The sequence below is a fragment of the Natrix helvetica genome, assembly GCF_964273705.1.
Source record: "Natrix helvetica genome assembly, chromosome: 6".
Taxonomy (NCBI): Eukaryota; Metazoa; Chordata; class Lepidosauria; order Squamata; family Natricidae; genus Natrix; species Natrix helvetica.
This window is the reverse complement of record NC_138553.1, coordinates 24091649-24108715: the sequence shown is the minus strand read 5'-3', so window position 1 is coordinate 24108715 and position 17067 is coordinate 24091649. Positions and strand designations below refer to the sequence as shown.

General features: G+C 41.8%; 1 protein-coding gene across 7 annotated transcripts in view; it reads right to left on the bottom strand.

Annotated features, from left to right (window-relative positions):
* Positions 1-1854: 1854 nt before the first annotated feature.
* Positions 1855-17067, bottom strand: part of LOC309394003 (overexpressed in colon carcinoma 1 protein homolog) — a 28903-nt gene continuing 13690 nt past the window's right edge. The window contains exons 2-7 of one of the 7 annotated variants that reach the window (XR_014175681.1): positions 16589-16613; positions 8841-8876; positions 6290-6366; positions 4702-4782; positions 3879-3976; positions 1855-2509 (exon numbers count right to left, since the gene is read on the bottom strand). Coding sequence is in view for 1 of the 7 variants with exons in the window: in XM_081956653.1 (XP_081812779.1) it covers positions 3896-3976; positions 4694-4782; positions 6290-6366; positions 8841-8876; positions 16589-16613 (308 nt within the window). In the remaining 6 variants the exon portion in view is untranslated. Of the gene's footprint in view, positions 2510-3878; positions 4783-6289; positions 6367-8798; positions 8877-16588; positions 16614-17067 lie in introns of all 7 variants that reach the window. The other 6 variants (XM_081956653.1, XR_014175676.1, XR_014175677.1 and 3 more) reach the window with 6 other exon arrangements.

Here is a 17067-nt window from a genome sequence, read left to right as displayed (position 1 = left end):
AGGGGTCTCCCAGCGTGCATGATCAGGCTCTAGGATTCCCTGGCCTATGAGCTTGTCAATTTCCAGATCAATTTTAGGGCGGAGAGCGAAAGATACTCTCCTGGGTTTTAGCCTGATGGGGGCTAAGTTGGGGTCCAAATTAAAAGAGATTGGGGTCGTCCTCTAACTCCTTAAAGAATTCTTCAGCACTCTCATCTTTCAAGGTGTTGATACCGGTCACTTCTAGGCCCAGGGTTTCGAACCAGTCAAGCCCCAGGAGGCTCTGCAGGTCACCGCTGACCACCGTCACTGGAAACTGGTTGCTGAAGTTTTTGAATTGCACCCAGAAGGTGCCCTGGCCCATGATGGGGACTCGGTTCCCCTGGTAATCGTGAAGGCGGATATCAGGGGCGCGTAGCTGCTTCTTCTTCAGGCTAGGGATAGCCTGTTTGAGTGTAGACCATGGCATGATGGTCAATGATGATCCCGTGTTGATCTCCATCTCACATGGAGAGCCCTCGATGAGGACTGTGACCTTCAGCTTTTTAAGCTGCCTTGTGCGGACTTGGCCGATTGAGTTGTGGTAGGTGACTCTGGTGTCGCCCTCTGAACGCCATGGTGGCGGCTGCCATGCCCCTTGGTTGGGCCTCTGCTGGCGGACAGATCGGCTTCTGGGCTTCCAGGTTGCCGTGGGGTGCTCGCTTCTGCAAACCTTGGTGATGTGCCCCTTTCACTCGCAACGCTAGCAGATGGCGTCGCGGAAATAGCAAAACGATCTGGCATGGTCTCCTCTGCAGCTTGCGCAAGGCGGGAAACACGGTTCAAATTTGCGCGCCGGCTTGGTGCAGCTACTGCGCATGCGGCAGCTGTCATCTTTGTTTTCTGAGCTCTCAGCCTCTGTAGCCTCATGATGTACGTATGCGCTCTTTTGCGCGTCTTGTGGAGTACTTTGGCGCTGTAGGGTTTCTGTAAACTTAACAGCAGATTTGGATGCCCTGGCTTCGTCCAAGGCAATTTGTAGAGTGAGATTAGATTTGGCAAGTAATCTCCTCTGTAAATTAATGTCCCACACACCGCATATGATGCGGTCAAGTATGAGTTCGTCTAGGTCTCTGAACTCGCAGTATGCTGCGGCTTTTCTTAGCGCCGCAACATACTCGTTGATTGATTCACCTTCCTTTTGATTGCGAATATTAAATTCATGCCGGCGGATGTGCTTAGATGGCTTGGGAGCATAGTGTGTCCTCAGCGTCTGTTGGAGCACCGACCAAGCAACCGATTGTAGTGACGTTGGCTCAGATAGATCTTTAGCTGTTTCGAACACTTCCCTTCCACAGTAACCCAGGAACATGTTCTTCTTGCGGCCTTCAGAAAGGCCCATGAGGTCGTTGGCTTCAAGGAAGCAGTCGAACCTCAGCATATATGATTCCCAGTGCTCAGTGACTGGGTCGTACGGAGTCGGTGGGGTGTGCATGGCCATTTTGTGTTCTGAGGGCGTTTTGAGTTTGCCGCTCAAAAATGGCTGCTCGAAGCCGTGCTCAGCTCTGGGCTGGATTTAATTGCTGGATTGTTATGCTCTTTTTTGGTTCGCCTACTTACCTTCCAATCCCACCCTCGTCGCCAGTGTTAGATTGGGTAAAGGAAAGGCACACTCAGGCTTAGGCAACAACAGCTCTTTATTGTAACAGAACAACTATGTACAATCCAGCGAAAGTTCAGTCTGACAGCAGCCCTTTTATAGGGAGCTGCCAGACCCTTTGACCAATGAGATTGAATCTCTGTTCCCGCCGGAACAGAGGACCTTGGTGGAAACCATTATGACAGTTGCTAATATCTAATACTCTCCATCCCTTCCTCCCTCCCTCCACACCTCTCTCTTCCTCTCTCTCATTCTTAGATTTTTTAAAATTATATCACAACTAGGTTTCAATTAACAATGAGCTTGCTAATACCCATCACCAGTTACTTTTTCTTACAGGTTTCTTATCTATTGGATTCAAAACCAACTTGTTTTTAACCAGCTTCACTTTTAAAATTGTATTTTGTGTATACGCTACATAAAAGAACACATTGTTGATATATATTAATGGCACATATATTTTAATGCTATTGTAAACTGCTTAGCTAGGCACTTAGACGTTCATAAATATATAATTCAAAATAGATTGAAACATTTCGGTCTCTGGTTGCCAGGTAGAAATTAAAAATGGATCAGCTTAGGAGCACTTGAGTGAACAATAGAAATGTATTTTTTAGTTTAAAAAAGGCATCAAAAATACAGGATGCAACGTGATGTTCAAAGTATTAGCAATAGCAGCATGCATTCCTGGGCAGAATTCCCCTATATCTACTAATTAATGCAGCATCAAATGGCATCAAAATTGTCCGTAAGATTTGATTCTTCGTCCATTTCATTTTATTTCAGCACTCCCACTTGATTCACAGTTCCAGCTCTTTCAGGCTTTCCCGTTTTTAGGTGATGCGATCTTTCTGTGTAGTTCACTTGGCAACGAGCGATCTTTGCAGATAACTGATTAAGAGGAAAAAAATGGCATATGCATAATGAATAGTATAGTTACTTTCAGAATGTTAAAATACATTGTTAGAATGTTGTTCAGAATGTTAAAATAAATTCTATGACAAGGAGAGGAAAGGAGGAGAATCATCCTCAGGGATGAAGTGATAAAGCAAATGCTCATTGTACTAACATCAGGAAGCCGCATATTGGAAAGAGCGTCACAGTTTTTATTTCTTCTAGTACTTGCATTAATCAGAATCTCTATTGCTGGAAAATATGGCAAATAATAGTTCACTGTCTTCTAAATTACAAAATTAGTCAGGTAGAAATCAAATACAGGTCCAATACAGGTAATCCTCGACTTATGACCACAATTGAGTCCAAAATTTATGTTGCTAAATGAGACATTTGTTAAGTGACCTTTGCCCTATTTTATGAACTTTCTTGCCGCGGTTGTTAAGTGAACCACTTCGGGTGTTAAAGTTAGTAACAGAGTTGTTAACGGAATCTGGCTTTCCCCGCTGACTTTGCTTATCAGAAGATTGCAACAGGTGATCCCACGACCTCGGCACACTGCAACCGTCATAAATATGAGTCAGTGGCCAAGCGTCTGAATTTTGATCACGTGATCATGAAGATGCTGCAATGGTCATAAATCTGAAAAACAGTCATAAGTCACTTTTTTCAGCGCTGTTGTAATGACCAAATGAATTGCAAGTCAAGAAACATCTGTACAAATGACCAAACCAGGGGTGGCTTTCACTTTCTTTTCCTACCAGTTTGCAAATGTGTGTACATGCGCCACCTCCGTGCCTGCACCCAGCCTTCTGCAAATGTGCTTTGCTCGCGTGTGCGCCTTTCGCGCATGCGCTCGGCCACAAACATGTGCCAAAATAGGACAGCATAGAGCAGGGGCGGGTGCCACCCACGATTTCCACCACTGGTTTGGGCAAACTGGTCCGAACCAGCTGAATACTACCTCTGGATCAAACCCACTGAAATAAACCACAGAACATCATAGTAAAGATGCAAGGAGAAGGAATGTTTCTTGGACTTTAGAGAGGATAACATTCTGAATGTTTACCGGTCCCAACCTTCTGTGCATAAGAAGGAAATTTTCAGAAACAGCATAATGCTCTTTAAAAAGTCTTTCTTGGAATATATAAATAGAAAAATACAACATGGCATTTCCCTGAAACCTGAAGTAGTGATTTAAGACAGAGGTTTGCTTCAAAGCTGGTAAGTGATTTCCAGATTTGGATGCTAACAGAAAACTAACTTTAAGTAGAAGTTTCTTGATTTATCGAAGTATGCCATCAAAGAAACTACGGAGGAGTTGTATGCACAAGCAAAAAAATATTTACATACATTAGCAACGTACCTACATCTGTTCCAAGCTCATAAAATGATGAGCTGACTCTCCCTTAGAATTTGTCTCCCAAAAGTCTGTTCTCCAGATTGTTCTCTCTGGTCAGGTTCCTATTTTGGGAAGAAATCAGACTGGTAAAAAGGTGATTAATGGCAAGGATGTTATGTGGGCATGACTTTAAACTAGTTATTTAGGGCTGCACTCAGGAAGTTCTTAAATTCAGCAGGGTTGATTTACCGTATTTTGACATAACCTAAGCCATTTTACAGTTTTTTAAAAAAATCTTCCCTTTATATGACAATGAAGTCCTAAAATTATCTAACTTCACTGTAGTTTGAACCAAGAAACTAACATAGAGTCAGCACTGGGTTACTTCGTTTCTTTAAACTTGAAAACTTAAAAATACCTTCTTTTCTAAGTAGCAAGTCTTGTGATTTGGGAAAGATCTGCCAACCCAACCCATTTAGTCTGATCCTGTCAAAAAATTATCAGCTCTCTCCCACATTGTAAGAATTGCTAAACTACAAGAATTGGATACAGCAACCCAATAAGAGCAGGGAAATAGTTCATTACCCTTACATCTGATCTATAATTAGATGAGGGTATATGAAAAGTATATCTTATGAATACAGGTGGAGGAGCAAAGATCAAAGGATTAGGCAGAAAGAGCAAATGCCTGCATTTCTTCATTGCTGAAATGGGTTGGTTCCCTTCAATATTAGCTTGAAAACGATGCTTTGCATTATTAAGTTGACTCTTTTCTGTAACAGCTAAACAGGATTTTCTCTCTTTCTATTGTTATTCAAATTGGGGTGCCATTTTTGTACCAGTATACCATTTTGATGAGGAGTAATTATTTTTCCTTCCCTCCACTTTTCTCTCTCCACTATCTTGTATCTATCCATTACTTCAGAACCTGGATATAGGAGACAAAAAGATACATATATACAAACATGCATACATGTGTATTATATGTACCCATTTGTTAAGGGGTACAAATTGACATGCCGGGGAAGCATCACAGACAATTTTTGTTTTTACATTTTTTATATATACTGTTCCTTTTTGGTAAATGGGAGGTTAATATCCAAAACTCTTAGAAGTATGGCCCTGGAATAATTTGTAAAAGTTAATTGCATTTATTTCTAAATGGCAGAGAACTTTTAAAAGGCTTGGTAAAAGATCTGAGTGGCTTATAAAGAATTAATATTTTAAAGCCTTGAAACATTTCAAGACATGTCTAATCTAGGCTAAATATATACATATATTTTTCAGATCCATAGAGACACTTGAGCTGAATCACCTAGAAATGCTACTAGAATTGATTTAAATTCTAATTTTAGGCTTTGCAGATGAATCATCAAAGTCTCTAAATCACTTCATCATTTGGTAAAGTGAAAATCAATGCAATGAGAATCTGATATTTGGTAAAGGTAAAGGTTCCCTTCGCACATATGTGCTAGTTGTTCCCAACTCTAGGGGGCAGTGCTCATCTCCGTTTCAAAGCCGAAGAGTCAGCCCAGCTCTGTCCAAAAATGTCTCTGTGGTCATGTAGCCAGTAGGACTAAATGCCGAAGGTGCACAAAATGCTGTTACCTTCCCATCAAGGTGGGCCCTATTTTTCTACTTGCATTTTTACATTCTTTCGAACTGCTAGGTAAGCAGAAGCTGGGACAAGTAGCAGGAGTTCACACCATTACGCATTACTTGGTAAAGGTAACTTCATATAAATTGCAGCAGGCTTTCACTGCCTTCAAATTTCATTGTATTGATAGCCCTAACTGATAGGAAATAGCAAATTCTAATAAGACAGATGGTCAGCCTATGCTGAGGTTGTCAGACTGAAGATCAGTTTCATGTTCAGAACAATACTTTCAGAACACCTATATTTTGATTAGGTCAAGCTGGTTCTTGCGATCATATGGCTCAGGGCTCTCAATCTATGGCCTAAATCACAGACTAACAACTTCATGACTATGGCTTCTGACTCTAAAGGTGACTCCCTCACTTAACAAAGTGAACGCAGTGGAAATTAACGTAACTGTTTGCATCTCTAGAGAGCCGTGGGGAGAATGCAGTATTGCAGGCTATCTGCCAACTGTCAGCAGTTCGATCCTGACCAGCTCAAGGTTGACTCAGCCCTCCATCCTTCCAAGGTCAGTAAAACGAGGATCCAGATTGTTAGTGGCAATATGCTGATTCTGTAAACCACTTAGCAAAGTCTGTAGAGCATTATAAAGCAACATATAAGTCTAAGTGCTATTGCTCTGGTTTTCTTGCTCTGCCTAAACTGCATGGAGTGACTTAGGGCTGCCATTTAACTTGAAAACGTTTTAATGTTTCAAATGATAATCTGCCTCTCCTAAGCATGATGATAAATGTTAGAAACTGGAAGTACTGAAAAACAGTGGTTAAAAAAATACCTTTAGGTGCTGTTTTTGTCTGGCTGGAAATCTTGGCGGCTGTAGCAGGTAAGCCAACATAAACACCTCCATAATCTCTTAATGAAAAAGACATGAAAGTCGTGACTGGATACCATAGTAAAAGTATAACCTTACTCACGGCAAAAAGGTTTAATCTTTTTTGGACCATGTGTTACATTATTTAGTATAACTGCTCTCTCAAAAGTGAAATTTGGGCAGGATAAAATTATTCTGCTCATTACTCACCCTACACTTAAGTATTACTCATTCTGTTACACTAAAAATTACAATCCAATGGTAACCTTTGGAGGGGCACTTGGGATATACTTGGGAGGGATATTTAAGCGAGTGGCTCCAGGTGTATGTCTGGTTAAGACTTCTAATTAGTCAAAGCGCTTCACATGCATAAGCTCAATGTAATCCAAATATGAGACAAGTATTTGAGAGACTCCATGTTAGAGCATTTTTGCGTTTTCCCCACAAAAAGTGAGCGGCTAAAATGATTGGGATAACTCCACACACTCACCCTCAGCCACACATAGACACATATATCAAGGGGGAATAATCCACATGTATGTATTCATATGTTCAGATTTACATACCTTCTCATATGAATGTATTACAAAGGAACATACTAATACACACTCAGGTTACAAACAGAAACAAAATGGAGGGAAATTGTGACTTCCCCTCCTCCCAAAAGACTCCCATGCAACAATTTACTTCTGAAAGAAAGTATTTCAATGGCTACCGGAAGCAGATTTTTATATTAATAGCAGAGATGAGTTGCTCCCAGTTCGGCCCGGTTCGGCCTAACCAGTAATGGAATTCAGGCCTGGGTCGCAGAACCGGCAATGACCCAGCCCTGCCACTCCCCGAACCGATTCCCTCGCCGCCGCTGGGCGTCCCTATTTTGGATTTTAGTGATTGAGCATGGGCAGTTTACTGTAAATTGTTCTGCGCATGCACGAAGAACAATTTACATTGAATAGCGCATGAGCAGATATATTACTACTTGCGAACCAGTAATAAAACCGGTAGCAACCCACCCCTGATTAATAGCTGGGTAAAACAGGATGCTTGGACTTTCTAGACCAATCTGATGGTTTTCCACAGATGCTAAGTCAATATTATTATCCCTCCTAACATATTCCTGCCATGTTCACGATACAAAATAGTTGAAGACATCTGCATCTTAGCTCAATATGTCAGCCAAATGCTGGAAGAATGGCCTTCTGAGCTATCCCAGAAGAGGACTTTTAAGAGAAAATGGTGAACTAATGCTGTAAAATGCAAACACATAAACATCGGATGCTAAAAATGGCATAAATGCGGCCCATTGCCAAGTACTGTATTTTTCAGACTATAAGATGCACCTAGCTTTTGGGGAGGGAAAAAAAAATCTGCCTCTGCCTCCCAGCAATTTGCCTTCTTGCGTGGAGGCCAAAAATGGGGGGGCGCAGAGGTGGCAATGGCGATAGGCAGCGGTGATCCCCGCAGCCTGGAACAGCTGATCGGTGGTATTTCAGGAGGATGAAGCTGACCAGGTTGTTGGCTGTTAGCTGCAAGGAGGCAAATTGCTGGAAGGCAGAGGCCGATGGGTGGGGGCCGATGGATGGGCAGGGCTTTGGCAACATTTACTCTATAAGACACACAGACATTTCCATCCACTTTTTTGAAGGAGGGGGAAGTGCATTTTATAGTCTGAAAAATACGGTACCTTGTTTGGTCATGTGACTGCAGGAGGAGAACAGCTGTCAGAACTTTGAATCCAGATTGTAAGGTGGCAGTTCCATTGTAACTAAGTACTAAACAACCAGTCATATGTCAAAGACTACCTTTATTGTGTTTATTGGTTTAGAAAAAAAAATTAAAATACTTCATTAAAACCAGATTTCTTAATCTGTGGAGGTTACAATCCCTCTGCTGTAATATATCAGCATAAAACTATATAATACTTTCTGTCTCAGTTTCATTGGATAATCTTGCATACCTTTCAATATTTTGTTATTTACATCCATCCATGTTGTTTTATCCTTATAAAATGGCATAGGTATCTGGCTGAACCCAATGATATAAATTTTAAACCCAGTATTTCTTTGATGAAAATGAACATTCTTCTATAACAGGGCTACTAGATCTTGGCTGCAAAAATACAACAGCAAAGTGGTCATTTGTATTTTTTCCAGTCGAGATCCAGTATTTTATTATCTGAATCAACCTAAATATTTGAAACAGGCATTTAACTATATTTGTAAGACAATATCCGCAGTGCTAATCACACAAAGGCCATTCATGGAGCATTCTTATAATAAACTTAATATCATTATGAAACTATAATGCTGCAACTATTTCCCAGGGACAGACTACAAGACAATAAAGTGACATGTTTTCTTAGTTAAAATATGAGCTCCTATTGGACAAACAAATGCCAAGCTGTTGGATTGGGGCTTATAAAACACATTTTAAATAATTTTCTTGACTTCTTTCTCATGACATAGCAGCCTACTTTTGATCCATGCAATTTCAGTCCAGTTCATTGTCAACACACCTCCTTTTTTCATCTTCTGATACCGATGCATCTGTTCTGCAATTAACAGAAAGAAACAAGGAAGGTTGCTTATTTTATTTAATGGATTTATATATTGTAAACAATACTGTGAAATAAAAAATATACCGTGCATCTGATACCAAAAATCATCTGATAGCCCTTTAAAGTTAGAGCACTGCAAATTAAAAATCATTATAATATTAAAATATTTTACAATTTAAGGTTTGAATTTAAAAAGTTAGTACATTTTAATAATTTAAAAGTAGTCTTTAAAAGCCCAACCTGGACCATGTCCCAAATCTCCTATATCTATGCTTCTCTTTAGGAAAGTACATGTGATCACTGTCGTTTGAAACAGAGATATGGATCTTGTACAGCTGCCTGCAATTTGGCTGTTCAAATCTCGTCAGGCTCAAGGTTGACTCAGCCTTCCATCGTTCTGAGGTCGGTAGAATGAGGCCCAGATTGTTGGGGCAATATGCTGACTCTGTAAAACCACTTAGAGAGGGCTGTAAAGCACTGTGAAGTGGTATATAAGTCTAAGTGTTATTGCTATTGCAATTGTAAAGCTATCAAAAAACCTGCCTGCTGATTCATTAGAACCATGATGGTGAACCTATGGCATGTAATCAAAATTCATATGCTTGGCAACTGACTCATACTTATGACAGGTGCAGTGTCCTGGGGTCATGTGATCACCTTTCGCGACCTTGTGACCAATTGAACAACTGCAGTGATTCACTGTACAAATGTGGCAAAAGAAGTCATAAAATGGGGCAAAACTCATTTAACAAATTTCTCACTTAGTAACATAAACGTTGGGCTCAGTTGTGGTCATACGTTGAGGACTAGCTGCATAACATAACACTGTAGTTTGCTGTGGTGGCTCTCTGTGTTCAGTAGAGAAAGAGAAATTAGCAATATGTTTTCAAGCCTGATTGAGTAAAGATTGCAGTATCTTAAGGCCCAACCAGTTCCATCTACTACTTCCTTCTCTGTCAATAAGTAGCTGAACACCTACTCTTCTCAGGTAGGTTCAGGAAAGCAACAGTAAATGGGAAACGTCTTGAGAATTCAGTGTTAATTAGTCCAGGCTCCAATAAAATAGCAGAGAGGTTATCTAAAAGGGCAGAGGTGGTATGCACTTACTTTCCCTATCGGTTCACAAATGTGAGCTGCCCACGCATACGCTCGGCCTTCCGCGCATGCGCTTTGGCTCGAAAACGTGCCTAAATAGGACAGCATAGAGACGGGACAAATGGGCAGGCCCACCTGCGATTTCCGCTACTGGTGAACCGGTTGGGTGAACCAGTTGGGTGAACCGATCTGAACCGGCTGAATACACCTCTGCAAAAAGGCCTCCTCTAGTCTATCTCACTAACTTCTATTGCAGTGATGGCTAACCTTTTTCTCCTCGCTTGCTGAAATCACGTGTGCAACTGTGCATGCAACAACGGGCCTGCACAGGCCCACACCCATAATGCAATGCATCCCACCCCCTGCACATGTGTGCATGACCCTCCCCATGCTCCCCCACCTCCCATGCATGTGCACGCCCCCGTGCTTTCCCCACACATGTGCATGCTCCCCCGTGCCCTAGCAGACCTCCCTGAAGCTTCCTGAAACAAACAAATGGGGTGCAAGGGGGGGTGATGCACCACCCCCGCATTGCCCCCTGTGCCTGAGTGCGCAACCCCCTGCCCCCTGCGCATGCACACACATCTCCTGCATGCATGGCAGGGGCCCAAAAATCAGCTGGCTGGAAGGAGGCATGCGCGCATGCGCGGTGGAGCTGAGCTGGCGTGCCCACAGAGAGGACTTCGCATGCCGCCATGTTCGCCACCACAGTCCTATTGTTTCCTACAATATCTTCATTTCTCTTCTGTCTATTCTATCGTTTCTTCCACTGCATAGCATTTGACCATTTCTACATTTAGAGCATGGCGATCATTAGACAGCACAATTTTCTACACTCCGGAGACTTAGCACTGTTCCGTGCCAACTCGCAACCAAGGCAGTTTCCTTGATGCATCTCACAGAGAGTCAATAAAAAGACTTGGAATGAGTATCTCCTTTTATCAAGAGCAAGAAGATGGGAAATTCCACAATAAAAACATGCAGTTGGACTATGTAAATTCATTTTAGAAATTTTAAAATATGTCAGGACCTTGATATTAGTCTAACAGTGTTTTGCAACCTCAGCAGGATTTCTGGACTTCAACTCCCAGAATTCCCCATGCTGCCTGGTTAATCCTGGAAGTTGATATCCACAGATTTTAAAAGTTGCCAAAGTTTGAAAAACACTGCTCTAACAGTATTGTACTAAACTGCAGCCTCCCGAGCACAAAATAGCAGAATGCAAATGCAACCAATAGTAACAATAATGAAGCAAAGTGTGAACTTTCACAGTTCCTACAAATAAGGATTAGGAGAAAGCTTGTTTATTTTAGGGAAAACAGCAACAATGTTTCTACTATGATCAGGGGTGGGTTCCTGCCAGTTCTAACCGCTTCTATAGAAGAGGTTCTACAAATCTACTGTGCCGTTTAGAACCGGTTCCAGCTCCCTCCCCCCGCCCGTCCGCACCACGCTTGCCTTGCCTGCCGCTCATTGATTGGCTGACTCACCAATCGCCCCACCTGCCTCTAAGAGTCCTATCTAAACTTAAAGTCTTAAAGCTGTTTGAACACCCCTGGGTTTTTTTTCCCTAAAGGGTTAGGGGTGCAAGGGTCTTGTAACTTGACCACTTTAAGACTTGCGTGTTTCAGTGCCAAGTTCCTGAGCCAACATGACTGGAGGAGGAATTCTGGGAGTTGAAGTACACAAGTCTTAAAGCTGTCAAGTTTGAACACCCCTGGATTTTTTTTTCTAAAGGGTTAGGGGTGCAAGGATCTTGTAACTTGACAGCTTTAAGACTTGCGTGCTTCAAATGCCAGAGATTCTGAGCCAACATTTTAGTTGCTAAGCAAGAGCGTTGTTAAGTGAGTTTCACCACATTTTACAAGTTGGCCCCGCCCACCCAGTCACATGGTCGGCAAGCCACTCCCACCCAGTCACATGGCCAGCAAGCCACTCCCACTCAGTCACATGGCCAGCAAGCCACTCCCACAAAGCAGGCCACACCTACAGAAGAGGTTCTAAAAAGTTTTGAAACCCACCACTGACTATGATACCATGGAGCCATTAAAGAAAAGAAAATATAAAGAAAATAAAACACTTCATATCATTTAAATACATCACATGTGACCATTTCAAACAAAATTAATGCTGCAAAGAAATTGAGAGTGCCATCAAAAGGCCTAGATTAGTGATGGTTAATCTATCAGCACCGAGTACCAAAACTGCACTGGAGCACCAGAACCTGGAACAGAGCAGCTGTCCGTGTGCATGCGCCCGGCGGCCAGCTGCTCTTCTGGGTTCCATCTCGTGCATGCATGCTGGACCAGCTGTCCAGCGCGCATGCATGCGATGGAACTCAGAAGAGCCATAGGTTCATCATCACAGGCCTAGATTGTTTATTACTCTGCCTGGTAAAGAAAAATAAAACTGGAAGAAAAGAAAAAAAGAATTAGCTAGATGAAAAACCATGTAAGAAATTACTTTGCAATATCATGATAATAATCATACCTTTACGTATATATTGAGTAAACTCTATATTTAAAGAAACCATGAAAAAAGTTCTTTTTATAAACAGTCTGCTTCAAAGCACTTAGAAAATTAGTAGAATCATATATCTTAAAATACAGAGTTGTCTATATTTCTTGGCATCGTTTTAGTAGTCATCTGGATTTTTGCACCCCAGATTTAAACCCTTATAATGTGGTTTATTTGATTTATGAGGTTGTCAACATTTTTTAAAGAGGGCAAGGAGTTTTAATTTGTAATAAATAACAAATTGCCCATTGGCATCAGAATTTCAATCAACATTCACCAGGGAAAGTTGAGTTATATCATATAGGTACAGAGGGTGGCCTAATTTCTACTTTTTTTGGTGGATTTATGAGATTTATAATAGTTTTTTTAATTTAAAAAAAGATGGAACTCCTGTGGAATGGAGCAAGCAAAGAGTGCAGAGAAGAGCAACAAAGATGATTAGGGGACTGGAGACTAAAACATATGAAGAACGGTTGCAGGAACTGGGTATGTTTAGCTTAAGAGAAAGAAGGACTAGGGGAGACATGATAGCATTATTCCAATATCTCAGGGGTTGCCACAAAGAAGAGGGAGTCAAACTATTCTCCAAGGCACCTTGAGGGTAGAACAAGAAGCAATGGGTGGAAACTAATCAAGGAGAGAAGCAACTTAGAACTAAGGAGAAACTTCCTGACAGTGAGAACAATTAATCAGTGGAACAGCTTGCCTCCAGAAGTTGTGAATGCCCCAACACTGGAAGTCTTTAAGAAGATGTTGGATAGCTATTTGTCTGAAACGGTATAGGGTTTCCTGCCTAGGCAGGGGGTTGGACTAGAAGACCTCCAAGGTCCCCTCCAACTCTACTATTGTATTGTATTGTATTGTATTGTATTGTATTGCATTGTATTGTATTGTATTGTATTGTATTGTATTGTATTGTAAGCAGGTGTGTGCTGAGAAAAAGGAAAAAAAGCGGAATTATTTCCAGCCTCTTATTAAAATTAAAATGGAGTTTCCAAGAAACAGTTTGAACAGAGATGGTATTTATTTTAAGGGTACTATATTATATATTAGATAAGACCTACTTTATATGAAGTTTATTTTTTTTTAAATTTTCTGACCAATTTTCTCTGCCCAATCTAAAGGAATTCTTAAGCTTTTCTGTTTTGACTTCTATCTCAAGCTATGTGCAATATCATAACAGACCAACGCCATCTTGTGGTCTACTGAATACTGCATTGTGTTTTATTTTTGCAATTCTCTTTTAAAATATTGTCCTAATATTGAGTGAGGTGGGAATGGAGATTGCAATATCCTTCCCCCAGGAGTGGGGAGGGAATGGGGATTTTGCAGTATCCTTCCCCTGCCACACCCACCAAGCCACGCTCACAGAACCGGTAGTAAAAAAAAAATTGAATTTCACCACTGGGCCAGATCTCTAGTTACCTGATTCTAAACCACACATCTAAGAATTTATAGTATATAAAGTATTTCATTTTTCCATGTTTCTGTTTTCAATAAACACAGCACTACAAGTTATGGGCGCCCTCTCTCATTCTTACATCAGGGTTAGGGGAGGATACCGGGTGATGCATCCTGTCAAAGATAGGTAGGGGGAGCAGTACCTACCAATCAGAGGTGGTATTCAGCCGGTTCGGACCGGTTCAGGCAAACCGGTAGCAGACATTTTGAGTAGTTCAGAAAACTGGCAAATACCACCTCTGGTTGGCCCCGCCCTCCCGTCCCCGTTGTTCCCTGTCCTATATTCCCTTGTTTTTTTAGCTCAGCTGATTCGCGTAGCAGAGTGGATTGCCATGCCTCAGCTGAGCTAAAACACAGCTCAGCTCACCAGCGCTGACACCCAGGGGGGTCTTTGAGTGCTGTGCACGCTCATAAAGTGCGCATTAGGCACGCCTGCATGAAGAGCGATTGCGTGCACGAAGTACACTCTCATAGAACTGGTAGCAAAATCTTTGGAATCTCACCACTGCTACCAACAAGTTACACCAAAGCATTCTCTGGGGCTAGTGGGCAAAAGCTCAGAGGGTTTCAAGAGGAAGAGGAAGTTGCCCTTCCATTCTATAAGCTCAGATACATAAGCCTTTAACAATAACCACAACAACATAGGATTCCTCAGTGACATCTTCTCCTTCAATACATTTTTTTCTTGAGAAATCCTTACCTCTTGAATTGGCATTGGCTGAGCAGCTCTGATTAGCTTCTGGCTACATTAGATACGATACTTGAGCACTTTGCAGTTTCACTCAGCTTCACATAGACGTTCCAAGAATGATGCTCCACATAGATGTTCCAAGAAGGCACTTATGACTACTATTATAATTGGATTCCCAAGCATTGTAATTTCATTTCTGCCTAATTATCCCCAACTAAACAAAAGTCATTGCTTCGTCATCATCCTATTATTGTAATACCTGTTCTACCAATAAGACATCCTTAAGAGAAAGTGTACAATTATTATTATTATTATTATTATTTCATTATGAGACTGCTTATTGCTAAATAAGCCACAACTGATTGGTTAACACAACATATTAAACCATGACTTATATAACACAAAACCTGGGTTCATAGGTCACACTAAGCCAAAATCAAGAAATCACATTATGGTTGGCATAAACAAATAAGTACTAGGTTCCTAAAACATCTTAAGTCAGAGGTATCCAACTTTGGTAATTTTAAGACTTGTGGACTTCAAAAATTCCCCAGCCAATATGGCTGCCTGGGGAATTCTGGGAATTGATGTCCAGAGGTCTTAAAGTTGCTAAGGTTGGACACCTTTGGTCTAAACTGTCAATAAGCATATTTCAAGTTAGCAGGAGTTAGCAGGTACTACCGGTAGTAGTACCAGTATATCAGTGACGTGCGGTGAGGTTTATGGCTGGTGAGGCTGGTGACGTCATCAGGAAGGCGGGGAATGGGACCATGTGTGCTGGAGGCTGAGGCTGCCTCATCCTTCAGCACACGTGATCCCATTCCCCGCCTTCCTGAGCGTGCTCCGCCGGCTCATGCTCCGCAGTCCTCGAAAGCGACTGGGGAACGACAAGAACCTTCCTGCCTCTGCTGGACTTTGCGCGCTCCTTGCGACTGCATATTGCAGTTGCGAGGAGCACGCGAAATCCAGCAGAGGCAGGAAGGTTCTCGTCGTTCCCCAGTCGCTTTCGTGGCTTCGTCATCCGGGAGCACCGACAACATTTCTCCTTCCGCAGCTCCCGGGCGCGGCCGGGCGGATGTATATATTATTATAATATTAGATATATATATATATATATATGGTATATAATATTATATACTATTATTTCATGAAGAGAGGTGAGGCTCTGCCTCCCCTGCCTCCCCTGACCGCACGTCCCTGCAGTATATACATGCTAATTAGAGGTAGGTTCCTACTAGTTCGGACTGGTTCGGCCAAACCGGTAGTAAATTGGCGGCCTGGGTCTCTGGAACCGGCAGCGACCCAGGCCGGTTTGCACAGCCATCTTGTTTTTGCCTTCTGCGCATGTGCAGAGCAATTTTTGTTGCACTGCACATAGGCATGGAGCGCGTTTCAAGCGTGCACATGGCACATCCCTGAGCAAACTGGCAGTAGCGACAGCCGGAACCTACCCCAATGCTAAAATGCTAAGCCATGCAATATGCTTTTGTAACGTGCTATGCCATTTGGCATACCAAGTTGTACGAAGATAGTAATTGTAGGGGTTTTTTTTTTTTGTTGTTGTTGTTTTTTTTGGTGCCTACAAATCAGTTTTTGATTCTGGTGATTACCTGGACTGGTCCTTGCAGTTTTCTTGACAAGTTTTTTCAGAATGGTTTACCATTGCCTCCCTCATAGGCCTAAGAGAGCGTGACTGGCCAAGGTCACCCAACTGGATTTGTACCTTCAGGGTTTTTCCAGTTTTTAGCCTGATATTTAACCACTATACCAAACAGGCTTTTTTGTTCAATAATCTGTGGCTAAACGAAGTAGGGCTTAGTGTCATCCAATTGAAAATCCGCCCAAACTACCTAGCAGCTATCTTGACCTTGTTATAAATTCTGTAATACCTGGAAAACATAACACAAAATAGAAAAAAAAATGTATCAAAATATATACTTACATTACTTTTGATGTTGCTGTAGTACCTGGAATGAAAAAAAAAGTGAAAATATGTTTGTGAACTTAGAAGTTATCTAAGGTAAAAATAATCAGGCTGGTAAAAACAATCACATTGATGCACCCATTTTGTTCATAAACCAGACTGATGGCCCTTAAGGAAACACCTCAGAACCTCAACCTGAAACAGCCATTACCGTAGACATTTTCTGTGTTAAGTGCTGCACCTGCACAAAATCTCTTTTAGTATTTCCAGTAGCTGACTGAAAGTGTTAGAAGAGGCTTCTGTCCATGCCCAGGAGAAAGTATGGAAGATTTTCTGGTTACTAAAAGTGCTGGCTTGAGCCTGTGAGGCCATGAAAAGCAAACCAACGTGTACTTTTGTTCCATGTTTTGCTTTGTTTTGTTTCCCAAGGACTGGACTCACAGTAACATAGCAGATAATGTACGCAATGATTTACAGGGCACACCTTGTCCAACAAC